We start from the raw sequence: 25,072 nt of genomic DNA on the forward strand, positions 1-25,072 counted from the left end.
TTCCATACAGACCACAGTTGGCAAGTTGGAACTGTGAGATTCACTACGTGCACCACTGGTATTTTGTGGAAAAGCACATGTAAGATTCTGCAACAGTCAATGTAAAAACCGCCTGATGACGTTGAGCCCTACTGCCAGCATAGTAAGGAGGTGTGCAGGATCCCTTCTGCGCAGTTAGAAAGCTTGTGGCATGACCAGACAGGCTTTGGGTGCAGGTGGAAGACCGAGAGGAGGTTGAGGAGGCAGAAGCAGTGGAGGAAAAATGACATAAAGAGGATTGACGCACAACTCGTGGGGACGGCAAGACTTGGACAGCAGCCCCTTGTCCTGCTGTCACCATAGTTACCCAGTGCCCAGTCAGCGACATGTAACGCCCCTGTCCATGCCTACTCGTCCAAGTGTCTGTGGTGAAATGCACCCTGTCACACACAGAGTTTCTCAAAGAAGCGGTGATGTTGTGTGCGACATGCTGGTGGAGCGCAGGCACACCTTTCTTTGAGAAGTAGTGCCGACTGGGCATCTGGTACTGGGGCACTGCGACGGACATAAGGTCTCGAAAATCCTCTGTGTCCACCAGGCGGAAAGGCAGCATTTCTGTAGCCAAGAGCTTGCAGATGGTGAAATTCAACCTCTTAGCTTTCTCATGGCTAGGAGGAAATGGTCTTTTACTTGTCCACATCTGAGGGACCGAGGGCTGGCTATTGTGCTTAGACGGGGTTGATAAGGGTGTCCCCGGCAAACTGCCGGTCTGTGAGGAAGATGCAGGCGGACATGTTAGGTTGCCTTGATCCAAAGGTGGTGCTATCGATGTCGGACAGCGCTCAAGACCAGCTGGTGTTACCACCTCCAAAGAAAATGATGACCTGCCAATCACGCTGGCTGTTGCGGGTAAAGAGGTGGCAGGTCTGCGCCCCAAAACAGGTGTGACTGCTGTCCCCCCAGTCACAGAGGATGAAGAGGCCGCGGATGCACAAGATATGGCAGACGGTGGTTGGCCCGGCCGGCTAGACCGCATTGTAGCACACTGAGCTTCCCACTGCAACTTATGCTTCATGTCCATGTGCCGGTTCATGCATGAAGTACTCAAACTATGTATTTTTTGGCCTCTACTTAGGTTTTGCTGACAAATGTTACAGATAACACGAGTTGGGTCATCTTTATCGATCTGAAAAAATGCCCAGGCTATGCAAGGCTTAGCACCCATGCGACCTGAAAAGCCACCACGACTTGTGGTGAGAGGCAGAGTTGTGTTTGAGGATGCAGTTGTTGACGTGCTTCCAGTACTACGTCTCTGTCCAGGAAGGCGCAACCTGACCTCGTCGTCACTAGCATCTTCCTCCACCTCCTCTGCTGACCTCATCTCTTGGCTGACTGTGGGTTGACAGTAAGTGGGATCTCCGACCTCATCATCATCACCCTGTGCGTTATCACACCCGTCGTCCTCAGAGCCAACCTGTTCCTGCCCTGACAAAAAACTAAAGTTGTCGCTCCAATCAGGTATTTGAGTCTTATCATCGTCTTCCTCATTGTCTCCACCAACAGGAGTTACAGTTTGGGATTGAGGGTCTACATTATGGTCAGAACCTTCTGCGTCTGGTCCTGGATCCGACTCATAAAGATTCTGGGCATCAGTGCAGATCATTTCCTCGTCTGGATTCACAGAAGCGCTGGAGTCGACCTCTGATTCCCAGGCTATAGTATGAGTAAACAGCTCTGCAGACTCAACCATCTGTTCTACCTCATACTCAGACGGGCAGCTGGAGATTTGGGAGCTGTGAGGAAGCAAGTGCGATTTGGGTGACACCTTTGAGGACTGGAGTATTTGTGATGTTGAAGTTGATGTGGAGGAGAGCCCACTTAAAGGAGCACTTGATATCCGTTGAAGCACCTGCTGTTTTTGTGCCTCATCTGGAATTTGTAGCGATTGGCGTGGCCGTAAGAAAGGGATCTTATCACATTGTCCGCTAAAAGAAGTAGACATTTTAGTTTGGCTGGAAGATGGTCTTTCTTCTGCACCTACCCCACGGACACAACCTTTTTTCCCCTTCCCAACACGCCTATTCCCCTTTCCACCAGCAGCAGGCGTTTTTCCACTCATTTTGGTGGTTAACTAATTCACAACTCTGGAGTTGTTTGCACAAAAAAACAATGGATGGTAACCGAGCAGAGCTGAGTGGCCAAACTGTGGTATTAGGCCAAAACTATTGGCTGGGTTAGATGCAGAAAAAAATTATTTTTAATTTGCAACCTGATGGAGGTCAGTATAGATGGACTAATAGACCAAGTCCCACACACCGCTAGAAGCCCAAATATTTTTTCAGAGCTAGATGCAGAAATTTTTTTTATTCAATTTGCAACCTGATGGAGGTCAGCATAGATGGACTAATAGACCAAGTCCCACACACTGCTAGAAGCCCAAATATTTTTTCAGAGCTAGATGCAGAAAAAAATTATATTCAATTTGCAACCTGCTGGAGGTCAGTATAGAAGGACTAATAGAACAAGTCCCACACACTGCTAGAAGCCCAAATAATTTTTCAGAGCTAAATGAAGAAAAAAATTATTTTTAATTTGCAACCTGATGGAGGTCAGTATAGATGGACTAATAGACCAAGTCCCACACACTGCTAGAAGCCCAAATATTTTTTCAGAGCTAGATGCAGAAAAAAATTATTTTTAATTTGCAACCTGATGGAGGTCAGTATAGATGGACTAATAGACCAAGTCCCACACACTGCTAGAAGCCCAAATATTTTTTCAGAGCTAGATGCAGAAAAAAATTATTTTTAATTTGCAACCTGATGGAGGTCAGTATAGATGGACTAATAGACCAAGTCCCACACACGGCTAGAAGCCCAAATATTTTTTCAGAGCTAGATGCAGAAAAAAATTATATTCAATTTGCAACCTGCTGGACGTCAGTATAGAAGGACTAATAGAACAAGTCCCACACACTGCTAGAAGCCCAAATATTTTTTCAGAGCTAAATGAAGAAAAAAATTATTTTTAATTTGCAACCTGATGGAGGTCAGTATAGATGGACTAATAGACCAAGTCCCACACACTGCTAGAAGCCCAAATATTTTTTCAGAGCTAGATGCAGAAAAAAATTATTTTTAATTTGCAACCTGATGGAGGTCAGTATAGATGGACTAATAGACCAAGTCCCACACACCGCTAGAAGCCCAAATATTTTTTCAGAGCTAGATGCAGAAAATTTTTTTATTCAATTTGCAACCTGATGGAGGTCAGTATAGATGGACTAATAGACCAAGTCCCACACACTGCTAGAAGCCCAAATATTTTTTCAGAGCTAGATGCAGAAAAAAATTATTTTTAATTTGCAACCTGATGGAGGTCAGTATAGATGGACTAATAGACCAAGTCCCACACACTGCTAGAAGCCCAAATATTTTTTCAGAGCTAGATGCAGAAAAAAAATATTTTTAATTTGCAACCTGATGGAGGTCAGTATAGATGGACTAATAGAACAAGTCCCACACGCTGCTAGAAGCCCAAATATTTTTTCAGAGATAAATGAAGAAAAAAATTATTTTTAATTTGCAACCTGATGGAGGTCAGTATAGATGGACTAATAGACCAAGTCCCACACACTGCTAGAAGCCCAAATATTTTTTCAGAGCTAGATGCAGAAAAAAATTAGTTTTAATTTGCAACCTGATGGAGGTCAGTATAGATGGACTAATAGACCAAGTCCCACACACCGCTAGAAGCCCAAATATTTTTTCAGAGCTAGATGCAGAAAAAAATTATATTCAATTTGCAACCTGCTGGAGGTCAGTATAGAAGGACTAATAGAACAAGTCCCACACACTGCTAGAAGCCCAAATATTTTTTCAGAGCTAAATGAAGAAAAAAATTATTTTTAATTTGCAACCTGATGGAGGTCAGTATAGATGGACTAATAGACCAAGTCCCACACACTGCTAGAAGCCCAAATATTTTTTCAGAGCTAGATGCAGAAAAAAATTATATTCAGTTTGCAACCTGATGGAGGTCAGTATAGATGGACTAATAGAATGATGCTATGCCCAAAAGATTTTACTTCACTAGGTGCAGTAAAAAAATTGGTATTCTATACACAGGTGGTATATCTTGCAACACAGATAGGCTACTCCACTGACTAACACACTCTGCAATAGGCCAAAAAGGATTAGCTTTGCTAGATTCAGCCAAATGCTGTGAAAAAAACTTGCACAGCACTGGCACAGACCTGCCTGGCAAAAACTGATAGGAACTGATGTAACCTAGTCCTGAAAAGGACTCCAATTACAATTAGTCTTTACTCCCACAATCTATCTATTTAAGAGCACAGACCTGCCTGATAAAAGTCGTAGGAAATGCTGTAACCTAGTCCTTAAAAGGACTGCAATCACAACTATTCCCTACTCCCAAGCTATCTGTATATTTGTGCGAAAATTGGCTTGAAATTAACAAGGTATAGCGCACACAGCAACAGCGGTGCCGTCTAACACGCAGCTGCAGCAGTGAGAAAATGGTGGCGACGGGGAAAATGGCTTGGTCTTATAGGGCAAGGACATGTGACATACACTGCCAATCACACATGCCCTTGCTTGTGTGAAAAAAAGCACTTCGCTCCGTGTGTGCGCTGCTGATAGGCTGACAGATTGCACCTCCCCACTGCAAATGCGGGAAAGAGAAAAAAAAATGGAGATCTTCATTGTTCCTGCAGAGATCCATCCCCTGCCCCTCCCCCCGCCCCGCTGTACACTCAAACTGCGTATTAACATTAATTTTCATCATTACTGAGAAAAAATCCAGTTATGATTTTGGTGCACGAACAGTTATCGAACATAACCTCGAACAGCCGAATTTTTCTCAAATTGTTCGTGTTCGCCGACCGGCTCGAACACCGCCCAAAACAGCTCGAATTTGAGATTGGCGAACAGTTCGAGTAGAACAACGCTCATCTCTACTGCTGAATTGCCGGCCGGCTTTTTTAAAGAGAGCGTCTTCTGAGCAGTTTGTCAGCTTTTGGACACCTTTGAAGGTGTTTTCTATGTGTTTCTATGTGTTTTTGTTTGCCTGCCTTTGGTTTAAACGGTGTTCGACGGTGTTCGACGAACAGTTCGACGAACAGTTCCTCGAACATCCCGGTGTTCGACGAACCGAACCGAACCCGAACACTACGGGGGTGGCTCAACACTACTGGTGATATGAGTTATACAGATGTGTTCACAAAAGAGCCTAGGCTGTCATGCTGCAGCACATTTACCACGGGGGAGAACACATCATCTTTGGAGAGTGTTGGCACTGTCAGCAAATTATGCTGTCAATTTAGAAAATCATGTATTATCGTACAGTAGCTTTGGGGTTACTATTTACTTGGTGTAGATACATTAGAAACACTAATCTAGACAACACACTAAATGCATTGACTTCAGGCTAATACATTTTAACCACAGTGATACTGTTTCAGCTGGAGAGAGACTTGTGTTTCTGATGTTTGTGATCCTCATTGGGGATTGTCTGGACTGCATACCATTTTAACAAACACTCCAAAATGTAAGTTATATATATATATATATATATATATATATACAGTGGGGAAAATAAGTATTTGATACACTGCCGACTTTGCAAGTTTTCCCACCTACAAAGAATGGAGGGATCTGTAATTTTTTATCGTAGGTACACTTCAACTGTGAGAGACAGAATCTAAAAGTAAAAACCAGAAAATCACATTGAATAATTTTTAATTAAATAAATTGCATTTTATTGCATGAAATATGTATTTGATCACCTACCAACCAGCAAGAATTCTGTCTCTCACAGACCTGTTAGTTTTTCTTTAAGAAGCCCTCCTACTCTGCACTCATTACCTGTAGTAATTGCACCTGTTTGAACTCGTTACATGTAGAAAAGACACCTGTCCACACACTAAATCAATCACACTCCAACCTCTCCACCATGTCCAAGAACAAAGAGCTGTCTAAGGACACCAGAGTCAAAATTGTAGACCTGCACAAGGCTGGGATGGGCTACAGGACAATAGGCAAGCAACTTGGTGAGAAGGTTGCAACTGTTGACACAATTATTAGAAAATGGAAGAAACACAAGATGACTGTCAATATTCCTCGGTCTGGGGCTCCATGCAAGATCTCGCCTCAAGGGGTAAGGATGATTCTGAGAAAGGTCAGGAATCAGCCAAGAACTACATGGGAGGACCTGGTCAATGACCTGAAGAGAGCTGGGACCACAATCTCAAACATTATATGATGTACATATATATACAGTTATATGAAAAAGTTGGGCACCCCTATTAATCTTAAGCTTAATGTTTTATAAAAATTGGTGTTTTTGCAACAGCTATTTCAGTTTGATATATGTAATAACTGTTGGACACAGTAATGTTTCTGCCTTGAAATGAGGTTTATTGTACTAACAGAAAATGTGCAATCTGCATTCAAACAAAATTTGACAGGTGCATAAGTATGGACATCTCACCAGAAAAGTGACATTAATATTTAGTAGATCCTCCTTTTGCAAAAATAACAGCCTCTAGTCGCTTCCTGTAGATTTTAATGAGTTCATGGATCCTGGATGAAGGTATTTTTGACCATTCCTCTTTACAAAACAATTCCAGTTCAGTTAAGTTTGATGGTCGCCGAGCATGGACAGCCCTCTTCAAATGATCCCACAGATGTTCAATGATATTCAGGTCTGGGGACTGGGATGGCCATTCCAGAACATTGTAATTGTTCCTCTGCATGAATGCCTGAGTGGATTTGCTTGGTGTTTTGGATCATTGTCTTGCTGAAAGATCCATCCCCTGCGTTACTTCAACTTTATCACTGATTCTTGAACATTATTGTCAAAAATCTGCTGATACTGAGTGGAATCCATGCGTCCCTCAACTTTAACAGGATTCCCGGTGCCGGCATTGGCCACACAGCCCCAAAGCATGATGGAACATCCACCAAATTTTACTGTGGGTAGCAAGTGTTTTTCCTGGAATGCTGTGTTTTTTTGCCGCCATGCATAACGCCTTTTTGTATGACCAAACAACTCAATCTTGGTTTCATCAGTCCACAGGACCTTCTTTCAAAAAGAAATTGGCTTCTCCAAATGTGCTTTTGCATACCTCAGCCGACTCTGTTTGTGGCGTGCTTGCAGAAATGGCTTCTTTCGCATCACTCTCCCATACAGCTTCTCCTTGTGCAAAGCGCATTGTATAGTTGACCGATGCACAGTGACACCATCTGCAGCAAGTTGATGCTGCAGCTCTCTGGAGGTGGTCTGAGGATTGTCCTTGACTGATCTCACCATTCTTCTTCTCTGCCTTTCTGATGTTTTTCTTGGCCTGCCACTTCTGGCCTTAACAAGAACTGTCCCTGTGTTCTTCCATTTCCTTACTATGTTCCTCACAGTGGAAACTGACAGGTTAAATCTCCGAGACAGCTTTTTGTATCCTTCCCCTGAACAACTATGTTGAATAATCTTTGTTTTCAGATCATTTGACAGTTGTTTTGAGGAGCCCATGATGCCACTCTTCAGAGGAGATTCAAACAGGAGAACAACTTGCAAGTGGCCACTTTAAGTAGCTTTTCTCATGATTGCATACACCTGGCTATGAAGTTCAAAGCTCAATGAGGTTACAAAACCAAAAAAGTGCTTTGGTACGTCAGTAAAAAGTAGGTAGGAGTATTTAAAACAAGAAAATGATAAGGGTGCCCATACTTATGCACCTGTCAAATTTTGTTTGAATGCAGATTGCACATTTTCTGTTAGTACAATAAACCTCATTTCAAGGCAGAAACATTACTGTGTCCAACAGTTATTACATATATCAAACTGAAGTAGCTGTTGTTAAAACACCAATTTTTATAAAACATTAAGCTTAAGATTAATAGGGGTGCCCAAACTTTTTCATATAACTGTATATATCTGTAGATAGATAGACATAAAGATATGTTTTGCAGCCTATAGCAAAGCAGCGAAAAGTATTTTAGATCTATTTGAAAAAGAAAGAAAAATAAGAAATTCTGATTGACCTTTCATACTCTACTAGTCATGCCACAAACATACTGGAAACCGAAAAGACTGGAAGAAATGCCAGTATGAACAAAGTAAATAAAATAATTTATATGATTGGCCATGACATTAAATGTGCATTTATTTATTTTGTCATGTAGCGCTGATCCAGAAATTATTGCTCAAACTTTGTAAAGTGGGAATTGAAAAAAAATGCAAGTAGAAAGCCTCAATTTGAGCAATGTGATCATGATTTATATCTGTGCTGATTGAAGAAAACTACAGGCAAATAGGCATAATTTTTCAAAACATTATGGATGGTGTCATTGGTTAAATATCAATATATCAGATTTATGCTTCCAGACAAAGATTTAAAACCATTTAATGTTCACAAAATATGGCATAATATTTTTTCATTATGCTATATTAATGGCATCAAAATGTGTGTACGCCTATGAAATTTATCGCGGCTCTGCATTGTGCATTAAGCTTAAATGTTCTCATTATAGCTGTGTCTATTGAAATATTTTTAATAATTACAACTTATAACTTAATTATTTTTCTTTTTCATTGGAAGGGAGAACCTGGAGCTAAAGGAGAGTTGGGATTCAAGGTAATGTATCGAACTTGAAGCTGAAATATTTAAGGTCTTGTTCACAATTTTGTCAGGTTTCCATTGCTGCCTGCTGCATTACTCAATCCAGTGAAAAAATTGACAGATCTCATTACTTGTCAAGGGAATTCATCTATTGCATTATGTATCCCAAGAAAAGTGGAAGCCGCAACAGCAGTGTGAGACAAAGTGCTAATGCACATAGTTTAAGTACACCATATTTGTTCTTGCAGAAGGCAAGTTATAGTGGGTGACCATATTTCTCCTAGATGTGTTAGGTAAACATAAGCAAATTTATTATAGTGGAATTTAATTCTAAAAATGTATACATTTATAAAAATTCATATTCTCAAAAAAATTATTTTTTGCAACTCGCTCAGCATGAATTCAGCAATAAAGTGGTTAGTTGCTGCTGCCATTTTGCTGAGCTGTGGTGTGCAAAAGGTTAAAAAATATAATAACCTCATCACACACCTGCCCACCATCTGGTCCTTTGCATCTCTTCCCTTCATCTTCTCTTATTAAATATATCCTCTCTGATCTGCTTTACTCTGTGCTGGATCTTCCAGCACATAGCTGACTACTCCTCGAGAGGCACATGTACGAGTGCAATGCGCCCGGAAACACCAGAGGTCTAATCATGCCAGTAGACCCAGTCGTAGAGTAAAGTAGGCTGAAGAAAATGTTCGCAAGAGAGGAATGCGAAAAGAAGGGAAAAGGCATGGAGGACCAGATGGCAGGACAGGTGAGCGGTGAGGTGAGTATTCAATTTTTTTTCTTTTTATTTACATCCTACATTTATTATATTATATGACATCACTTCCACCATTCATGTGACCACTCCAGCCAATCCAGAGATATAACTAGAGGGGAACAGTTGGGGCCTCTGCCCCAGACGAAGTTAGCATGGAGGGAAGAGGGGGCACTTTGGAGAGTTTCCTTCACAACAAAAGATTTCTGCTGCAGTCACCCAACATTCAGAGCACCTCTGCAGTAAACAACTGCTTTGCTCATCTGCTGGAGTCGCTCTGTGTCAGGCGGCAGCTGCAGCAGTGATTGTCTGATTTGCTACATCCAGGAGATTCCTCCCTGCTCCTCATAGTCATGCCTATAATAGAACTGCTTCTGTAACAGATGATGTCTTTGTAAGGGTTGGAGTCTCCCACATTATAGTGCGGAGTTCATACCAGGAAGCAGCAGCAGTGTATGCAGGTAACTAAGAGAGAGGTGTTTTGCAGGATTGAGCTGTATACAAGGGCTACGAGAAGGGATATACTGCAGTACAGAGCTATGTGCAGGGGCTGAGAGAAGTGATATACTGCAGGATAGAGCTACATACAGGGGATGAGAGGGTTGATGGACTGAAGGATGGAGCTGTATGCCCGGGGTGAGAGGAGTGATATTCTGTAGAATGGGACTGTGTATAGAAGGAGGGTTAGCAAAATTATGTACTGCAGAATGGGCTGTATAAAGGTGAGAGGAGTGATGTTCTGCAGGATGTGGCTACATATGGATGAGAGGATTGATATTAAGGCTATGTGTATACAAAGTCTTTTTGTTGAGTTTGGGGAGCAGAAACTGAGCGATGTTTTGAGATTTGAAGAGTTTCCTCTGAGTTTCCACTCAGTTTTTTGTTCCAAAAACAGTTGTTCTCCTGTAAAATCAAGTGACTGTTTACAAATCAGTATGAAAAACCAGCAGCACCAGGACCACAACATGGCCACTTTATCTGGTCTAAGTCTTATGCTTAAGAGGGGGAGGGAAAGCTGATGTAAATCACCAGAGTGGATGTGGATTAAATAGATAAGCCATGGTTATTTTATTAACACATTTCTAGCTCTTACCATAGAAACAATAATGCAGAGTTTGTTTCCAAAATTCTGCTTGAACTTGTATTTTGCATCAGTATTTTAATTCAAAATTAGGACTGCAACTTAATTACAGGAAAAAATGGAAAGATACTTCTTACACATTTTGGCCCAATTCCTGGTTTGGGATTTTCAATATCCAAGTAAAATAATGATCAAAATATACCTTATCGGCCTTACTGTTATTCTATGTGATCTTAACTCCATCCAAACATTCAGCACGAACACATTTTTCTTTTGATGCTGTTAAAGCTAAATTAATTTGTATTATAGGCCAACATAGAGTATATCCAGCTCACCTGCTTTGAAAGCATATATAGATGTTGTGGTTGTATTCTGTTGCTAGATCCTATTTGTGTATTAGACCTATACCTGTCTATTAGACCTATACCTGTTTTATTTACAGTGTTCATGTACTACAAAGGTTTTATTAATGTTTACTTGATTTTTTAATAAAGGGTGAACCAGGGCATCCAGGATTGCCAGGATTTGCGGGTGCTCCTGGTGTTCAGGTAAGTTATATATTGTTTTTATACTTTACAAAGCATTGTACTAGCTGACTAGTATGCATCCAGTTTAGGAGCAACTAACCATATTGATTTATTTTATTTAAATGGGAACTATACTTTTAACAAACTTAAGAAACAACTCAAGTCCATATTGATCAATGGAAGATGGACTGTCTAGTTAAACTTGCCATTATGCACCATGGAGAATGGAGGCAAAAGGAGGAGTGAGGAGCAAAGTTAGTAAACAAGTAGGAGAGAGAGAGATTATACTTTCAGTTAGTGATGAGTGATTCAGGCTATCCATATGCTGGATTCACAAGCACACAGCTTAGTAATGCTGTAAGATGTCTTACATGCTGCAGCCTTTATTCTTTGTGTGCTAACAAAGGAAAAAAAGAGCAGGAATCCATCATTTGTGTGTTTAGTAAATTGGAGGCTTCATAGCAGTTATTCTCATCCCAATAGCTCAGAGTCAATTGCAAATTAAAGATAAAGCTTATAGAGGGGAAAACTTGGAAAACTACAATATACAAGTCATATAATGGCCAATACTAGTATTATTCCTAGGTGCACTCATGACAGATTATTGTACAATTAAATCAAAGTATAATTTTCCCTTTAAATCTAAAGTGATTGGATTCAGTTCTCTTAGGTTATTGTGTAGTTTACCTCAAGATACTCAGCAATATTAGTGCAGCCTAAATTCACTTCTGTTCAGCCTTTAATTATTTATATTTTTTAATGTTTTAGGGGCCACAAGGAGAATCTGGATCTACAGGGCCAAAGGGATCACCAGGAGAAGTAGTATGCATAGTTTTGTTTTATAGTAACCATATACAATATTCAAAATATTGGCATGTTTTAATTAGGAAAGTAGTGAATCTTCTTGCTATGGTTTTAACTTTGATTCTAAACATTTTGGGGGGATTTTGACCCAAATCGTTAGAAGGCATCTTATTGAAAATTATTTATTCCTTACCAAATGTGAAGAAGCAAAAATAACATGCTGATTGGATCATAGCAATTATAATTTTGTTATACATTTTTGCAAGGGGAGGTTTGGTTTATATAAAAGCTTATTTATAAACTATAAAATAGATCTTCCTGCAAATTATAATAATTAAAGGAATCTAGTAGGGTTATAGAACATATGAGGTTCATTAATTAATTCACTTTGATCCCCCAAATGAAGTCCTTAAAGACTTCACAACTTAACAATCTAGCATTTTCGGATTACTAAAATAACATTTCCGTTTTATTGAAGGGGAAAAATTAACACTATTTAAAAATAAATAGATTACAAAAATATACAAAAAAATAAAAAGCAATAAAAGAAAAAACAATAAAAGGTTAAAGTTTTGCAACTGCTTGACTGGTCACATTTAACATTTATTGGCGCCACAGCAATGCTGCTGGCTATTGGAGAAAATTACTTTCCGCCTGTTTACCTACATAGCAACCTCTTTATTTAAGGTTAATTTTCAATCCGTCAATGAGACTTTTTTCTGTTGTGTCCCACTGTTCCCTAACCCACAGCACCCTGAGGCTAAGGTACATGATAAATCAACACAACTTCTTATTGGAAGAGATGAAGGGTCAAACTATTTTCTCAGAAGATAAGTGACCAGAGTATATGAAGAACACAATTTTAATGCCAGGCTTTGTTGTTGGGTCTGTGAACTTTGGTGGTAGGAGCTCTGTCAGTAGTAGTAGCCCCATGGGCCAGGGCAAATCTCAAGGTGGGAATCGGTCAAGGGGGCATGAAGCTCAGGCCATTTCTCACATCGAAACATCTGTAATCCAAATCAGGAACGACTATGATGATGATAATGCTTCTGAAGTGGATAAGTCCTGGGAACTAGACAGGGGTACTGAGGAGGTGATGTCATCAGGGCAGGAGGTTATTGGCCTTGACGATGCATAGCACAGGCAATGTGTGGCTAAAACAGCATCTGGGGCAAAATTTGCTTGTTCTATAGTCAGCTCTGGAGCAGGTGATATTGCAACTGTTGGTGATGTAGGAGGCTTAAGAGTGCCTTAAAGCTCTGGTAGTGGTTGTGGTGGTAGCGAGTCCTATTTAAAGGCATCTCATGTGTAGGAGTTCTTTTCCATGCTGCTGGAGGACATTTCTGTTCTAGTGTGCAGACTGTGCTGTTTGAAGAAAAGCTAAGTACATACAAGCACACATTGACCAGGAAGTATGTCACTCTATCAACGCGTGACATGACATCACTTGTTCATTTGGGGAAAGAAAACTGACTAGCAAAATGAGCAAGGCTCAAGCTGTCCTCCTTCCTGCCCTTGTGACGGTCTTTCTGGTAACCTGCTAATAATGAACTCACTAATAATGCTTTGTCGTTTACATCAGCCTCATCATCATTCTCACCTATTGCTTTCCATACACATCCTCTACCTCCATTTCATTTTCAGCTCTCCTTTCGTGTTCCAAAAAACATGCACTCAGTCATCTAATTACATGGAAATTATACTCACAAATATGCAAATGTATATGGTGACTGCATCTGGGCAGAATTTTCCCAGTAGCATCCTGATCAGGATTGTGAGAAAGAACAAAAATGTTTAAAATTACTAAACCAAAATTCTTTGAATTCCTTAAGCGAAATATTCTTTCAAGAAAATATTAATTTTTTGAAAAAATGTTAAGAAATTTTGGGGAATGTTGGAATTGGAATATAAAAAAAGGATTAAAGATAAGCCATCCACCTTCAGGGAGGAAATCTTCAAATATAAAAATCCATCATTTTATTGATTAATTTAAAAGTATGGTGATACAATGCGGGGAAAAACCAACGCATTTCGAACGTGATATCGTTCTTATTCTTGGTATATGTTGAAGTTAAAAAAAATTGTACTAAATACTTGAAGTTTGTTCCTCCCTTTCACTTCTACCTATGAAACTACACCTAGGTGACTGGAGGAGGAACAAGGAAGGTATTAGTAAATGTAACAGCATGTTTAAAAACAAGCAACAAATTCATAATATATGTTGTATTTGATTGCAGGATATCCTGAATCAGAGAGATATATATCAAAATGTGCATGGATAGTTTTATTTGTACACACATGGCTATTATAATATAACAACTGCAGACAATAGAATCTGTGTATGCACTTGTGGACACTGATAGTGTAATATAATTAAAAATATATTAGTAATGTAACATAATATATTGTTAGAGATTTAAGTCCTGAGGAACCCTGGTATTTAATATAAAAATCCAGCAAACCTCTCTGTCATGTGTAGTGATGAGCGAAAATGTTCGAGATCCGATCTCCAAACTTAAGTTTGACACAAATGTGGCATATTTGAATTCGTGATCGGAAATGAGAGCAAAATTTGTTCAATTCGGTACCGTTCGGCGAATTTACGCAATTATTATTATTTATTTATAAATAAAGTCCCGACTGGTGGAGGGCTGCAGTGATAGTTGACGTTGTGGAACTTTCTCCCATCTCCCTACTGCATCTCTGGAGCTCAGCCACAGTGATCTTAGGATTCTTCTTTACCTCTCTCACCAAGGCTCTTCTCCCACAATTGCTCAGTTTGGCTGGACGGCCAGGTCTAGGAAGACTTCTGGTGGTCCCAAACTTCTTCCATTTAAGGATTATGGAGGCCACTGTGCTCTTAGAAACCTTGAGTATTGCAGAAATTCTTTTGTAATCTTGGCCAGATCTGTGCCTTGCCACAGTTTTGTCGTTGAGCTCCTTGGGCAGTTCCTTTGAGCTCATGATTCTCATTTGGTCTGACATACACTGTTAACTGTGAGGTCTTATATAAACAGGTGTGTGCCTTTCCAAATCAAGACCGATCAGTTTAATTAAACACAGCTGGACTCCAATGAAGGAGTAGAACCATCTCAAGGAGGATCACAAGGAAATGGACAGCATGTGAATTAAATATAAGTGTCTGAGCAAAGGGTATGAATTAGTGTTGAGCGAGCATGCTCGACACTGCTCTTTACTCACCCGAGCATCACGCTACTCGGGATGTTCGGAGAGCACCGAGCATTTCCGGGTTACTCGGGCGGGAGCTCGGGTCTCCGCCCTGCACATCTGGCGCTCTTTACAGAGCCAATGAACATGCAGGGATTGCCAGCCAGTCACTGTAATGCCGCAGCCATGTTGTTTGTGGGCATTACAGTGATTGACTGGCCGCACAGCGTCACCTCGAGTATTTAAAACCAGGCGCCGCCATCTTGGACACAGTCGCTCCGGATCAGACGGTGTAGGGAGAGTGCTGCTGAGTTAGGGAGAGATATATAGTGCGAAATAGGTAGTGTAGGGTATCTAAAGCCTGCCAAATCAAATAAACAGTCCTTCTCAATACTAATATCCATCCCAGATATCAGGCAGGCAGGCAAGGCAGGCTGTATAGGAGACGGAGTGGTTATACCTGCAAACGCTGCATTACAGTCCTGTGTGCTACTGTTGGTCAAATTGCTTGACTTATCACCCCGGTTTCAGGGGCCAGGAAAATTTTTTTTTTTTTTCATCTAAATCCTGTATTTTTTTTTTCCTCATTCAGACTGTCCAAATATGCGTCTTATTAACCTTTTGGAATTTCTTCCCCCCCCCCCCAAAAAAAATTGAGTGTGTCTGTGACTGGTCAGACACCAATATATCTGTTTAAAAGAGTCTGGTGTAGACCAGAAAAATATAACTCTGGTTTTGCAGTTCCACGGGTCAAATCTGTGTATTATCCTGCTTTTTGCATTTTTTGCCGTAAAAAAAACAGTAATAGTGTCTCCCTGAGTGTTCAGACACCAATATATCTGATTAAAAGAGTCTGGTGTAGGCCAGAAAAATATAACTGTGGTTTTGCAGTTCGACTGGTCAAATCTGTGTATTATCCTGTCTTTGGCATTTTTTTCCGTAAAAAAAACTGTAATAGTGTCTCCCTGACTGGTCAGACACCAATATATCTGTTTAAAAGTCTGGTGTACGCCACATAACTATAACTGTGGTTTTGCAGTTCCTCAGTTCAAATCTCTGTATTATCCAGCTTTTGGTATTTTTTCCATAAAGAAAAACAGTAATAGTGTCTCCCTGATTGTTCAGACACAAATATATCTGTTTGAAAGATTCTGGTGTACGCCACATACCTATAGCTGTGGTTTTGCAGTTCCACGGTTCAAATCTCTGTATCATCCACTTTTGGGCCTTTTTTACATAAAAAAAAAACAGTTTGAGTGTGTCGCTGACTGTTCAGCCCCAAATATATCTATTTAAAAAAGTCTGGTATGCGCCAGTAAATTAGAACTGTGGTTTTGCAGTTCCACTGTTCAAATCTCTGTATTATCCAGCTTTTGCCCTGTTTTACGTAAAACAAAAACAGTAATAGTGTCTCCCTGTCTGTTCAGTCACAAATATATCTGTTTAAAAGATTCTGGTGTAGGCCAGAGAAATAGAACTGTGGTTTTCCTCTTCCACGGTTCTAATCTCCTTTTTATTACCCTTTTTCCATTGATAGTGCGAATGTAAGCTATTTTACTTCATTTACAATGGGCAAGGCGCGTGGCAAGGGACGTGGAACTGGACGTTCTGGTGATGGTGCGTGTAGAGGACGGTGCTGTGGCCAAGGTGAAAATGTGCCACAAAGAACAGCCACATCTTCTCGCTCCCACTTCTTGACCGAATTACTAGGGAAGCACACTACAACACCAGTATTGCGAACTGATCAGTGTGAACAGGTTATTAATTGGATAGCAGATAATACTTCCAGTTACCTGGGCATCACCACTTCCGGTCTGTCTTCCACACGGTCAAGTTTTAGTAGCCGTGAGTCTCGACCGCATACTCCTCCTCACCCTGATGCTCCTTCCTCCCACCATGCCGAGTGTCGTCAGACAGCAACTGATCCCACACTTGGACACTCTGAAGAGCTGTTCACTGGTCCATTTCTATATTTGTGCCCCTCGCCTGCTCCGCTTGAAGTGGTGGAAGAGGAGATCCCATGTAGCGATGCCCAAATATTTGAACAGCCACGTCCAGAAGAAGTAGACGCTGGCAATTTGTCACAAGAGGTGGACGATGACGAGACACAATTGCCACGAAGTGAGGAGGAGGATCGTGGTGCGCAAGTGGAAGAGGAGGAGGTAGTGGATGATCTAGTAACTGACCCAACAGGTCACGCAGAGCGAGGCCAGCAGCTCACAGGGGGATGGAGGCAGAGTACCCCAACAGGCAGGAAGAAGCAGTGTGGTGGCCGTACACAGAAGGTGGGCAACAATTCCTCGTAACACCAACACGAGGGATGTTGCCAGTACAACTGGTAGGTCTTCCAGAGTCTGGAATTTTTTTAAAGACTCTGCTGATAACCCCAAAAAGGCCATTTGTACCACCTGCCATGCCAGCATCAGCAGGGGTGACAAAACTACCAGCCTGACCACCACCAGCATGATCAGGCACATGGCAGCAAAGCACCCGACTTTGTGAGTCGAACCCCAGGGTCCTCGACCAGTGTCAGCAAGTATCACCATTGCTTCTTCCGCTGTTGTGCATGTAATAGAACCCCCTGTTGTGCGTGCAAGGCAATCCCATGTCCATACTGCATGTAAAGATGTCCTCTCAGTCTACACTTGTTATGGCAGTTTCTCAAGAAACAGCATCAACATCCACGTCCACGTCCCACCGCAGCGTTCAATTGTCCATATCCCAGAGCTTTGAACGAAAGTGCAAATTCGCAGCCAACGCCCCACAGGCCACAGTCCTAAATTCGCACATTTCACGACTGCTTGCATGGGAAATGCTGCCTTTTAGGCTGGTGGAGACAGAATCCTTCTGCAACCTTATGGCGGTGGCCGTCCCTCGGAACTCGGTCCCCAGCCGACACTATTTTGCCCGGTGTATGATGAGATGTATCAAGAAGCCGTAGTGGGCGATTACACACAGCCAAGAAGCCGTAGTGGGCGATTACACACAGCCAGCCTCATCTCATCCCAACGTTGATTGAGGGACAATGAGGGAGAGGAGGAGGAGGAAGAGGAAAAACAGGAGTAGAGATGAGCAGTGTTCGACTCGAACTGTTCGCCAATCTCAAATTCGAGCTGTTTTGGGCGGTGTTCGAGCCTTTCAACGAACCCGAATGATTTACAAAAAATTCGGCTGTTCGAGGTTATGTTCGATAACTGTTCGTGCACCAAAATCGTAACTGGATTTTTTCACAGTAATACTGTTAATAGACAGTTTCAGTGTAGAGTGGGTGGGGGGAGGGGCAGGGGATGGATCTCTGCAGAAATAATGCCGATCTCCATTTTTTTTTCTTTCCCGCATTTACAGTGGGGAGGTGCAGTCTGTCAGCCTATCAGCAGCGCACACATGCAGCGAAGTGCTTTTTTTTTACACAAGCAAGGGCATGTGTCATTGGCTGTGTATGTCACATGTCCTTGCTCTATAAGACCCAGCCATTTTCCCCATCACCACCATTGTCTCACTGCTGCAGCTGAGTGTTAGACGGCACCGCTGCTGCTGTGGGCACTATACTTTGTAACTGTGTGAATTGCAAACGAATTTGCTCTTAAATAGACAGATAGGTTTAGGGAGTAGGGACTAGTTGTAATTGCAGTCCTTTTGAGGGCTAGGTTACAGCAGTTCCTAGCACTTTTTGCCAGGCAGGTCTGTGCCAGTGCTGTGCAAGTGTTTTTCACAGCATTTGGCTAAATCTAGCTAAGCCAATCCTTTTGGGCCTCTAGCAGTGTGTGTTAGTCAGTGGAGTAGCCTATCTGTGTTGCAAGCTACACCACCTGTGTATCTAATACCAATTTTTTACTGCACCTAGCCAAGTAAAACCTTTTGGGCATAGTAGCCGTGTCTGTTATTCATTGGAGTAGCCCATCTGTACCAAGCTACACCACCTTTGTATTTAATAGCAATTTTTTACTGCATCTAGCCCAGTAAAACCTTTTGGGCATAATAGCAGTGTCTGTTACTCATTGGAGTAGCCCATCTGTACCAAGCTACACCACCTTTGTATTTAATAACAATTTTTTACTGCATCTAGCCCAGTAAAAGCTTTTTGGCATAGTAGCAGTGTCTATTACTCATTGGAGTAGCCCATCTGTCCCAAGCTACACCACCTTTGTATTTAATAACAATTTTTTACTGCATCTAGCACAGTAAATACTTTTGGGTCTGTTGCTCATTGTAGTAGCTCATCTGTACCAAGCTACACCACCTTTGTATTTAATAACAATTGTTTACTGCATCTAGCCCAGTAAATTCTTTTGGGCTTATAGCAGTGTCTGTTACTCATTGTAGTAGCCCATCTGTACCAAGCTACACCACGTTTGTATTTAATCACAATTTTTTACTGCATCTAGCCAAGTAAAACCTTTTGGGCCTGTAGCAGTGTCTGTTACTCATTGGAGTAGCCCATCTGTACGGATATGCAGCGATACTAAATAACCAATGGTGCACAAGCTTACTGTGGCATGTAAAAGTTTGGCACCCCTGGTCAAAGTTAGTGTTATTGTGAACAGTTAAGCAAGTTGAAGATGAAATGATCTCTAAAAGGCCTGAAGTTAAAGATAACAGATTTCCTTTGTATTTTAGGCAAAAAATATATATATTTTAATCTTGTTACATTTTAAAAATGACGAAAAAGTAAAATGGACCAGTGCAAAAGTTTGGGCATCCTGCATGGTTAGTACCTAGTAGCACCCCCTTTTGAAAGTATCACAGCTTGTAAAAGCTTTTTGTAGCAAGGCAAGAGTCTTTCAATGCTTGTTTGAGGGATTTTCATCCATTCTTTCTTGGAAAATCCTTCCAGTTCTGTGAGGTTCCTTGGTCATCTTGCATGCACTGCTATTTTGAGGTCTAGCCACAGATTTTCATTGATGTTCAGAAGAGGGGACTGTGAGGGCCATTGTAAAACCTTCAGCTTGCACCTTTTGAGGTAGCCTATTGTGGATTTTGATGTTTGTTTAAGATCATTAACCATTTGTAGAAGCCATCCTCTTTTCAACTTCAGCTTTTTTACAGATGGTGTTATGTTTGCATCAAGAATTTGTTGAAATTTCATTGAATCCATTGTTTCCTCTACCCGTGAAATGTCCCCTGTACCATCGGCTGCAACACAACCCCAAAGCATGACTGATCCACCCCCATGCTTAATAGTTGGCGAGATGTTATTTTCCTGAAATTTGGTGGTCTTTTTTCTCCACACATACCTTTGATCATTGTGGCCAAAGACTTCTATTTTAACCTTTTCGGTCGACAGAACTTGTTTCCAAAATGTATCAGGCTTGTTTAGATGTTCTTTTGCATACTTCTGATGCTGAATTTTATGGTGAGGCTGCAGGAGAGGTTTTCTTCTGATGACTCTTCCATGAAGGTCATATTTGTGCAGGTGTCTCTGAACAGTAGAACAATGAACCACAAAGCTAGAGTCTGCTAAATCTTTCTGCAGGTCTTTTGAGGTCAAGCGGGGGTTCTGATTTGCCTCTCTAGCAATCGTACGAACAGCTCTCACTGAAATTTTGCTTGGTCTTCCGGACCTTATCTTGACCTTCACTGTGCCTGTTAACTGCCATTTCTTAATTATATTTCAAACTGAGGAAAGGGCAACTTGAAAACACTTTGCTATCTTCTTATAGCCTTCTCCTGCCTTATGGGCCGCCACCATTTTCATTTTCAGAGTGTTAGGCAGCTGCTTAGAAGAACCCATGGCTGCTGTTTTTTTGGTATCCAGTTAGAGGAGGCTTGGTTTTTACAAAGCTGGGAAATTTTCATCACCTGGCATTTCCTAACGATGGTAGTGAACAAGCCATAACCCTAACAGGCTAATTAAGGTCTGAAACCTTGGTCAAAATTATCAAAGCACACAAATCTCCAAGGGTGCCCAAACTTTCGCATAGGCCCATTTCCCTTATTGTAATTTTTTAAAATGAAAAAAAAGACAATATATATATTTATTTGCCTAAAATACAACTGAAATATGTCATCTTTAACAATATGCCTTTTAGAGATCATTTCATCTTCAACTTGTTTAACTGTTCACAATAACAGTAATTTTGACAAGGGGTGCCCAAACTTTTACATGCCACTGTATGGCCTCCGTATTGGGCAGAACAAGTGCTGACAAAAAAACAGACATTCCTGGAACTCTTCCCAATAGTGGTAGCAATAGAAATATGGGGCGTGCGCCTGGCTAACAAAAATATACGCTTCATAACAAAAAACACCAGCCTAGCGCACTGCATTAATAAGGTGGCATCATCGTCTCTCCCAGTGCAGGGGCTACTATGCCGGCTAGCATTCCTGTGCCTAAAACACAATGTATGGGTCAGCGTTAGCCACAATGTTGAGGGGTCTAACGCTGCTGCTAACGCTTTATCTCAATTCAATTGGCAGATTTTCACAGAGCTCCTCCCCAACACCCACCCTTCAGGCAACAGTTGCCCACCCTCCCTATGGGATCTAGTGGCGAATAGTTGATGCCATTAATCAGAGCGTCAGTTGCCCCGTTGACGTGGCAAGCATACGGTAAGGCATGGGAAGAGTGGACACGACTAGTAGCAGGCAGACGGGTTGACCAATGTGAACAAGCCAGATCACAAGTCACCATAGAATTTCTCCACCAGCTAATGATGAGGGGCATATCAGGGGCGTCAGCACAGCGGTGTCTGACCGGAGTAGCATTTCACTTCCAACTACTGAATTGGGGAGATGTGACAAAGAGATTCATCATCAGACAATCCATAAAAGGGTGGAAAAGGGGTCAGCAAAGTCAGGAGTTTAGACGTCCCGTCCCGTGTCACTAAAACTGATTTCTCACATCATATCCCTAACACCATTAACATGACACTCACAATTTGAAGCAACACTACTGTCTACTGCATTTGCGATCGCCTTCTTCGGGGCGCTATGCATAAGCGAATTAGTCCCTCAATACAAAATTACCACCAGCGGAGGCTTATTACACCAGGACGTAGTCATAGCCAATAATGCAATACATCTACGCATACGCAAATCAATAACGGTTCCAGCGGGCAGAGGCACTTGGATACTTCTACAACCCACAATCGGTAAGTCGGGTAACAATAGTAAAAACAATAGTAAAAACATATATAACCATCAGATCACAAAGTAATTTTTTCCTATCACACATTGATGGAACGCCATTATCAAGATACCAGTTCCAAGCAATATTTAATAAATGCCTAACATCGGCAGGGAACCACCCCAAAGATTACGGGACACACTCATTCCGCATAAGCACAGCCACGGAAGCAGCAAGAGCAGGACTGTCAGAAACGGAAGTTCAGAGGATAGGGAGATGGCGATCCACGTGTTTGGCGAGATACATAAGACCGGACTTGTTATCCTAACGTGGTTTGTTTCTTTTACAGGTGACGCTAAGCCAACAGTGTGGGTGATAGGCCACTCGTATATATATGGCAGAAAAAAGGGCAAAAGTCCGCCCAGGTGGGAGGAAATTAGAGTTTCATAACACATATTTCAACTGGAGAGGTATTAGAGGCCTGCAATGGCCACAGGTACTAATGGAGGTAATCAAGGTAGGGAGAGAGGCAAGAGGTCCGGTCATCTTAGTTATACAGGCTGGGGGAAACGACCTAGTTCATCACAAGAGCGCATAGCTAATGGCAATAATGAAACTAGACACTGAGCGTTTCAGAGAATTTTTCACAAAACTAACTATAGTATGGTCAGAGATTGTGCCGATAGCGGTATGGCAAGGTGCGCAAGACAGCACGGCCATCGAACGGACAAGGCGGGTAATAAATATTCGGATGGCAAAATTTAGAAGAGACAGAGGCGGTGTAGTGATACGACACCGACAACTGGAAGGAGATAAAGCAGGCCTTATACGGCCCGACGGTGTTCACTTAATGGATATTGGACTGGACATATTCCTGTCAGGACTCCAGGACGGAGTGGAACAAGCGTTAAGAGTGATGGATGGGGGTCAGAGTACTGCATACGAGTACTAGTGTTGAGCCACCCCCGTAGTGTTCGGGTTCGGTTCGTCGAACACCGGGATGTTCGAGGAACTGTTCGTCGAACTGTTCGTCGAACACCTTAGAACACCGTCGAACACCGTTAAAACCAATGGCAGGCAAACAAAAACACATAGAAACACATAGAAAACACCTGCAAAGATGTCCAAAAGCTGACAAACTGCTCAGAAGACACTCTCTTTAAAAAAGCCGGCCGGCAAATTCAGCAGCGGCATACACCGGTACCCGACAATTTAGACAAGAAGGAATAGAGCATCACACATAGATTAGATAGATAGAAACATGTCAGTCACACATATAAGAAGCACAGTGACAGTGTTGGTTACTGCACTCGTCATTTAGTGTAAAGGATTTATTAAAAAAAATATTAGTGTTTTCATGCACCGTCTCTTTAAAAAAGCCGGCCGGCAATTCAGCAGCAGTACCCGACAATTTAGAACAGAAAGAATAGAGCTTCACACATAGATTAGATAGATAGAAACATGTCAGTCACACATATAAGAAGCACAGTGACAGTGTTGGTTACTGCACTCGTCATTTAGTGTAAAGGATTTATTAAAAAAAATATTAGTGTTTTCATGCACCGTCTCTTTAAAAAAGCCGGCCGGCAATTCAGCATCTGTACCCGACAATTTAGAACAGAAAGATAGAGCATCACACATAGATTAGATAGATAGAAACATGTCAGTCACATTTATAATAAGTACAGCGACAGTGTTGGTTACTGTACTTGTCATTTAGTGTTAAAATAAAGGATTTATTAAAATAAAAATTGGCGTGGGGTTCCCCGTAATTTTAGTCTCTAGCGGAGGTTAAGCAGACGGCTGGGGCAGATGTTTGAAGCCTGGGAAGGGGTTAATACCCACCGAGCTTCCCAGGCTACTAATATCAGCCCCCAGCTGAATACCTAGCCTTTAATAGCTATTAAAATGGGGGACCCCCCCAAAAAAATGACGTGGGGTCCCCCCTATTTTAATAGCTAGCAAAGGCTAGGCAGACAGCTGGGGGCTGATATTAATAGCTCAGGAAGGGTGCCATGAATATTGGCCCCCTCCCAGGCTAGAAACACCAGCCGTCAGCCGCCCCAGAAATGGCGCATCCATAGGATGCGCCAATTCTGGCACTTAGCCTCGCTCTTCCCACTGCCCTGTAGCGGTGGCAGTGGGGTAATAGGGCTGGGGTTGATGTCAGCTTATAATGCCAGCTGACATCAAGCCCAGGTTAGTAATGGAGAGGCGTCTATAAGACACCCCCATTACTAACCCCATAGTGAAAGTTAAAAAAAACACAAACACCCAGAATAAAGTCCTTTAATTGAAATAAACACACAATTCTTTATTGTTCTAAATTAAACCATACTTACCGTCATGCCCATTCCAGTTGAAGCCAACGATCTCCTGTAATAAAAATAAAATAATACATCCAACATCATCCTTACCTTTCGATGGTTCCCAGGACAGTTCCAGCTCTGCTACATCGAGATGACAGGCTGGACCGCAGCAGAACGCTGCCATCCAGCCTGTCAACCCGCAGACACTGAGAAGAGCAGGCATGCTTGCGCTCCTCAGTGTCTCGCTGTGACGGCATCCAGATGAGCCGAGGTCATGTCCAATGAACTCGGCGCACCTCATGCACGTCACTGACAGCGTGGGAAAATTCTCCTGCACTCAGCGCTTCAGCGTGGGAGAATTCTCACGCTGAAGTGTCAGAGTGGGAGAATTCTCACGCTGAAGCGCTGAGTGCAGGAGAATTTTCCCACGCTGTCAGTGACGTGCATGAGGTGAGCTGAGATCATTGGACATGAACTCACCTCATGCACGTCACTGACAGCGTGGGAAAATTCTCACGCTGAAGCGCTGTCAGTGACGTGCATGAGGTGAGTTCATGTCCAATGATCTCAGCTCACCTCATGCACGTCACTTACAGCGTGGGAGAATTCTCACGCTGAAGCGCTGAGTGCAGGAGAATTTTCCCACGCTGTCAGTGAGGTGCATGAGGTGAGCCGAGTTCATTGGACATGACCTCGGCTCATCTGGATGCCGTCACAGCGAGACACTGAGGAGCGCA

At 42.0% G+C, this 25,072-nt stretch overlaps 1 protein-coding gene across 3 annotated transcripts in view; it reads left to right on the forward strand.

Moving 5' to 3' along the window:
* COL19A1 (collagen type XIX alpha 1 chain) overlaps window positions 1–25,072 on the forward strand; it is a 1,587,177-nt gene that overhangs the window by 1,039,051 nt on the left and 523,054 nt on the right. For all 3 annotated transcript variants that reach the window (XM_073675502.1, XM_073675503.1, XM_073675504.1), the window contains exons 22-24: window positions 8,594–8,629; window positions 10,956–11,009; window positions 11,757–11,810. In XM_073675502.1, coding sequence (XP_073531603.1) covers window positions 8,594–8,629; window positions 10,956–11,009; window positions 11,757–11,810 — 144 coding nt within the window. The remainder of the gene's footprint in view (window positions 1–8,593; window positions 8,630–10,955; window positions 11,010–11,756; window positions 11,811–25,072) is intronic.

This window comes from Phyllobates terribilis, unplaced genomic scaffold, assembly GCF_046119375.1.
Source record: "Phyllobates terribilis strain yellow unplaced genomic scaffold, ASM4611937v1 Scaffold_3__8_contigs__length_932513732, whole genome shotgun sequence".
Taxonomy (NCBI): Eukaryota; Metazoa; Chordata; class Amphibia; order Anura; family Dendrobatidae; genus Phyllobates; species Phyllobates terribilis.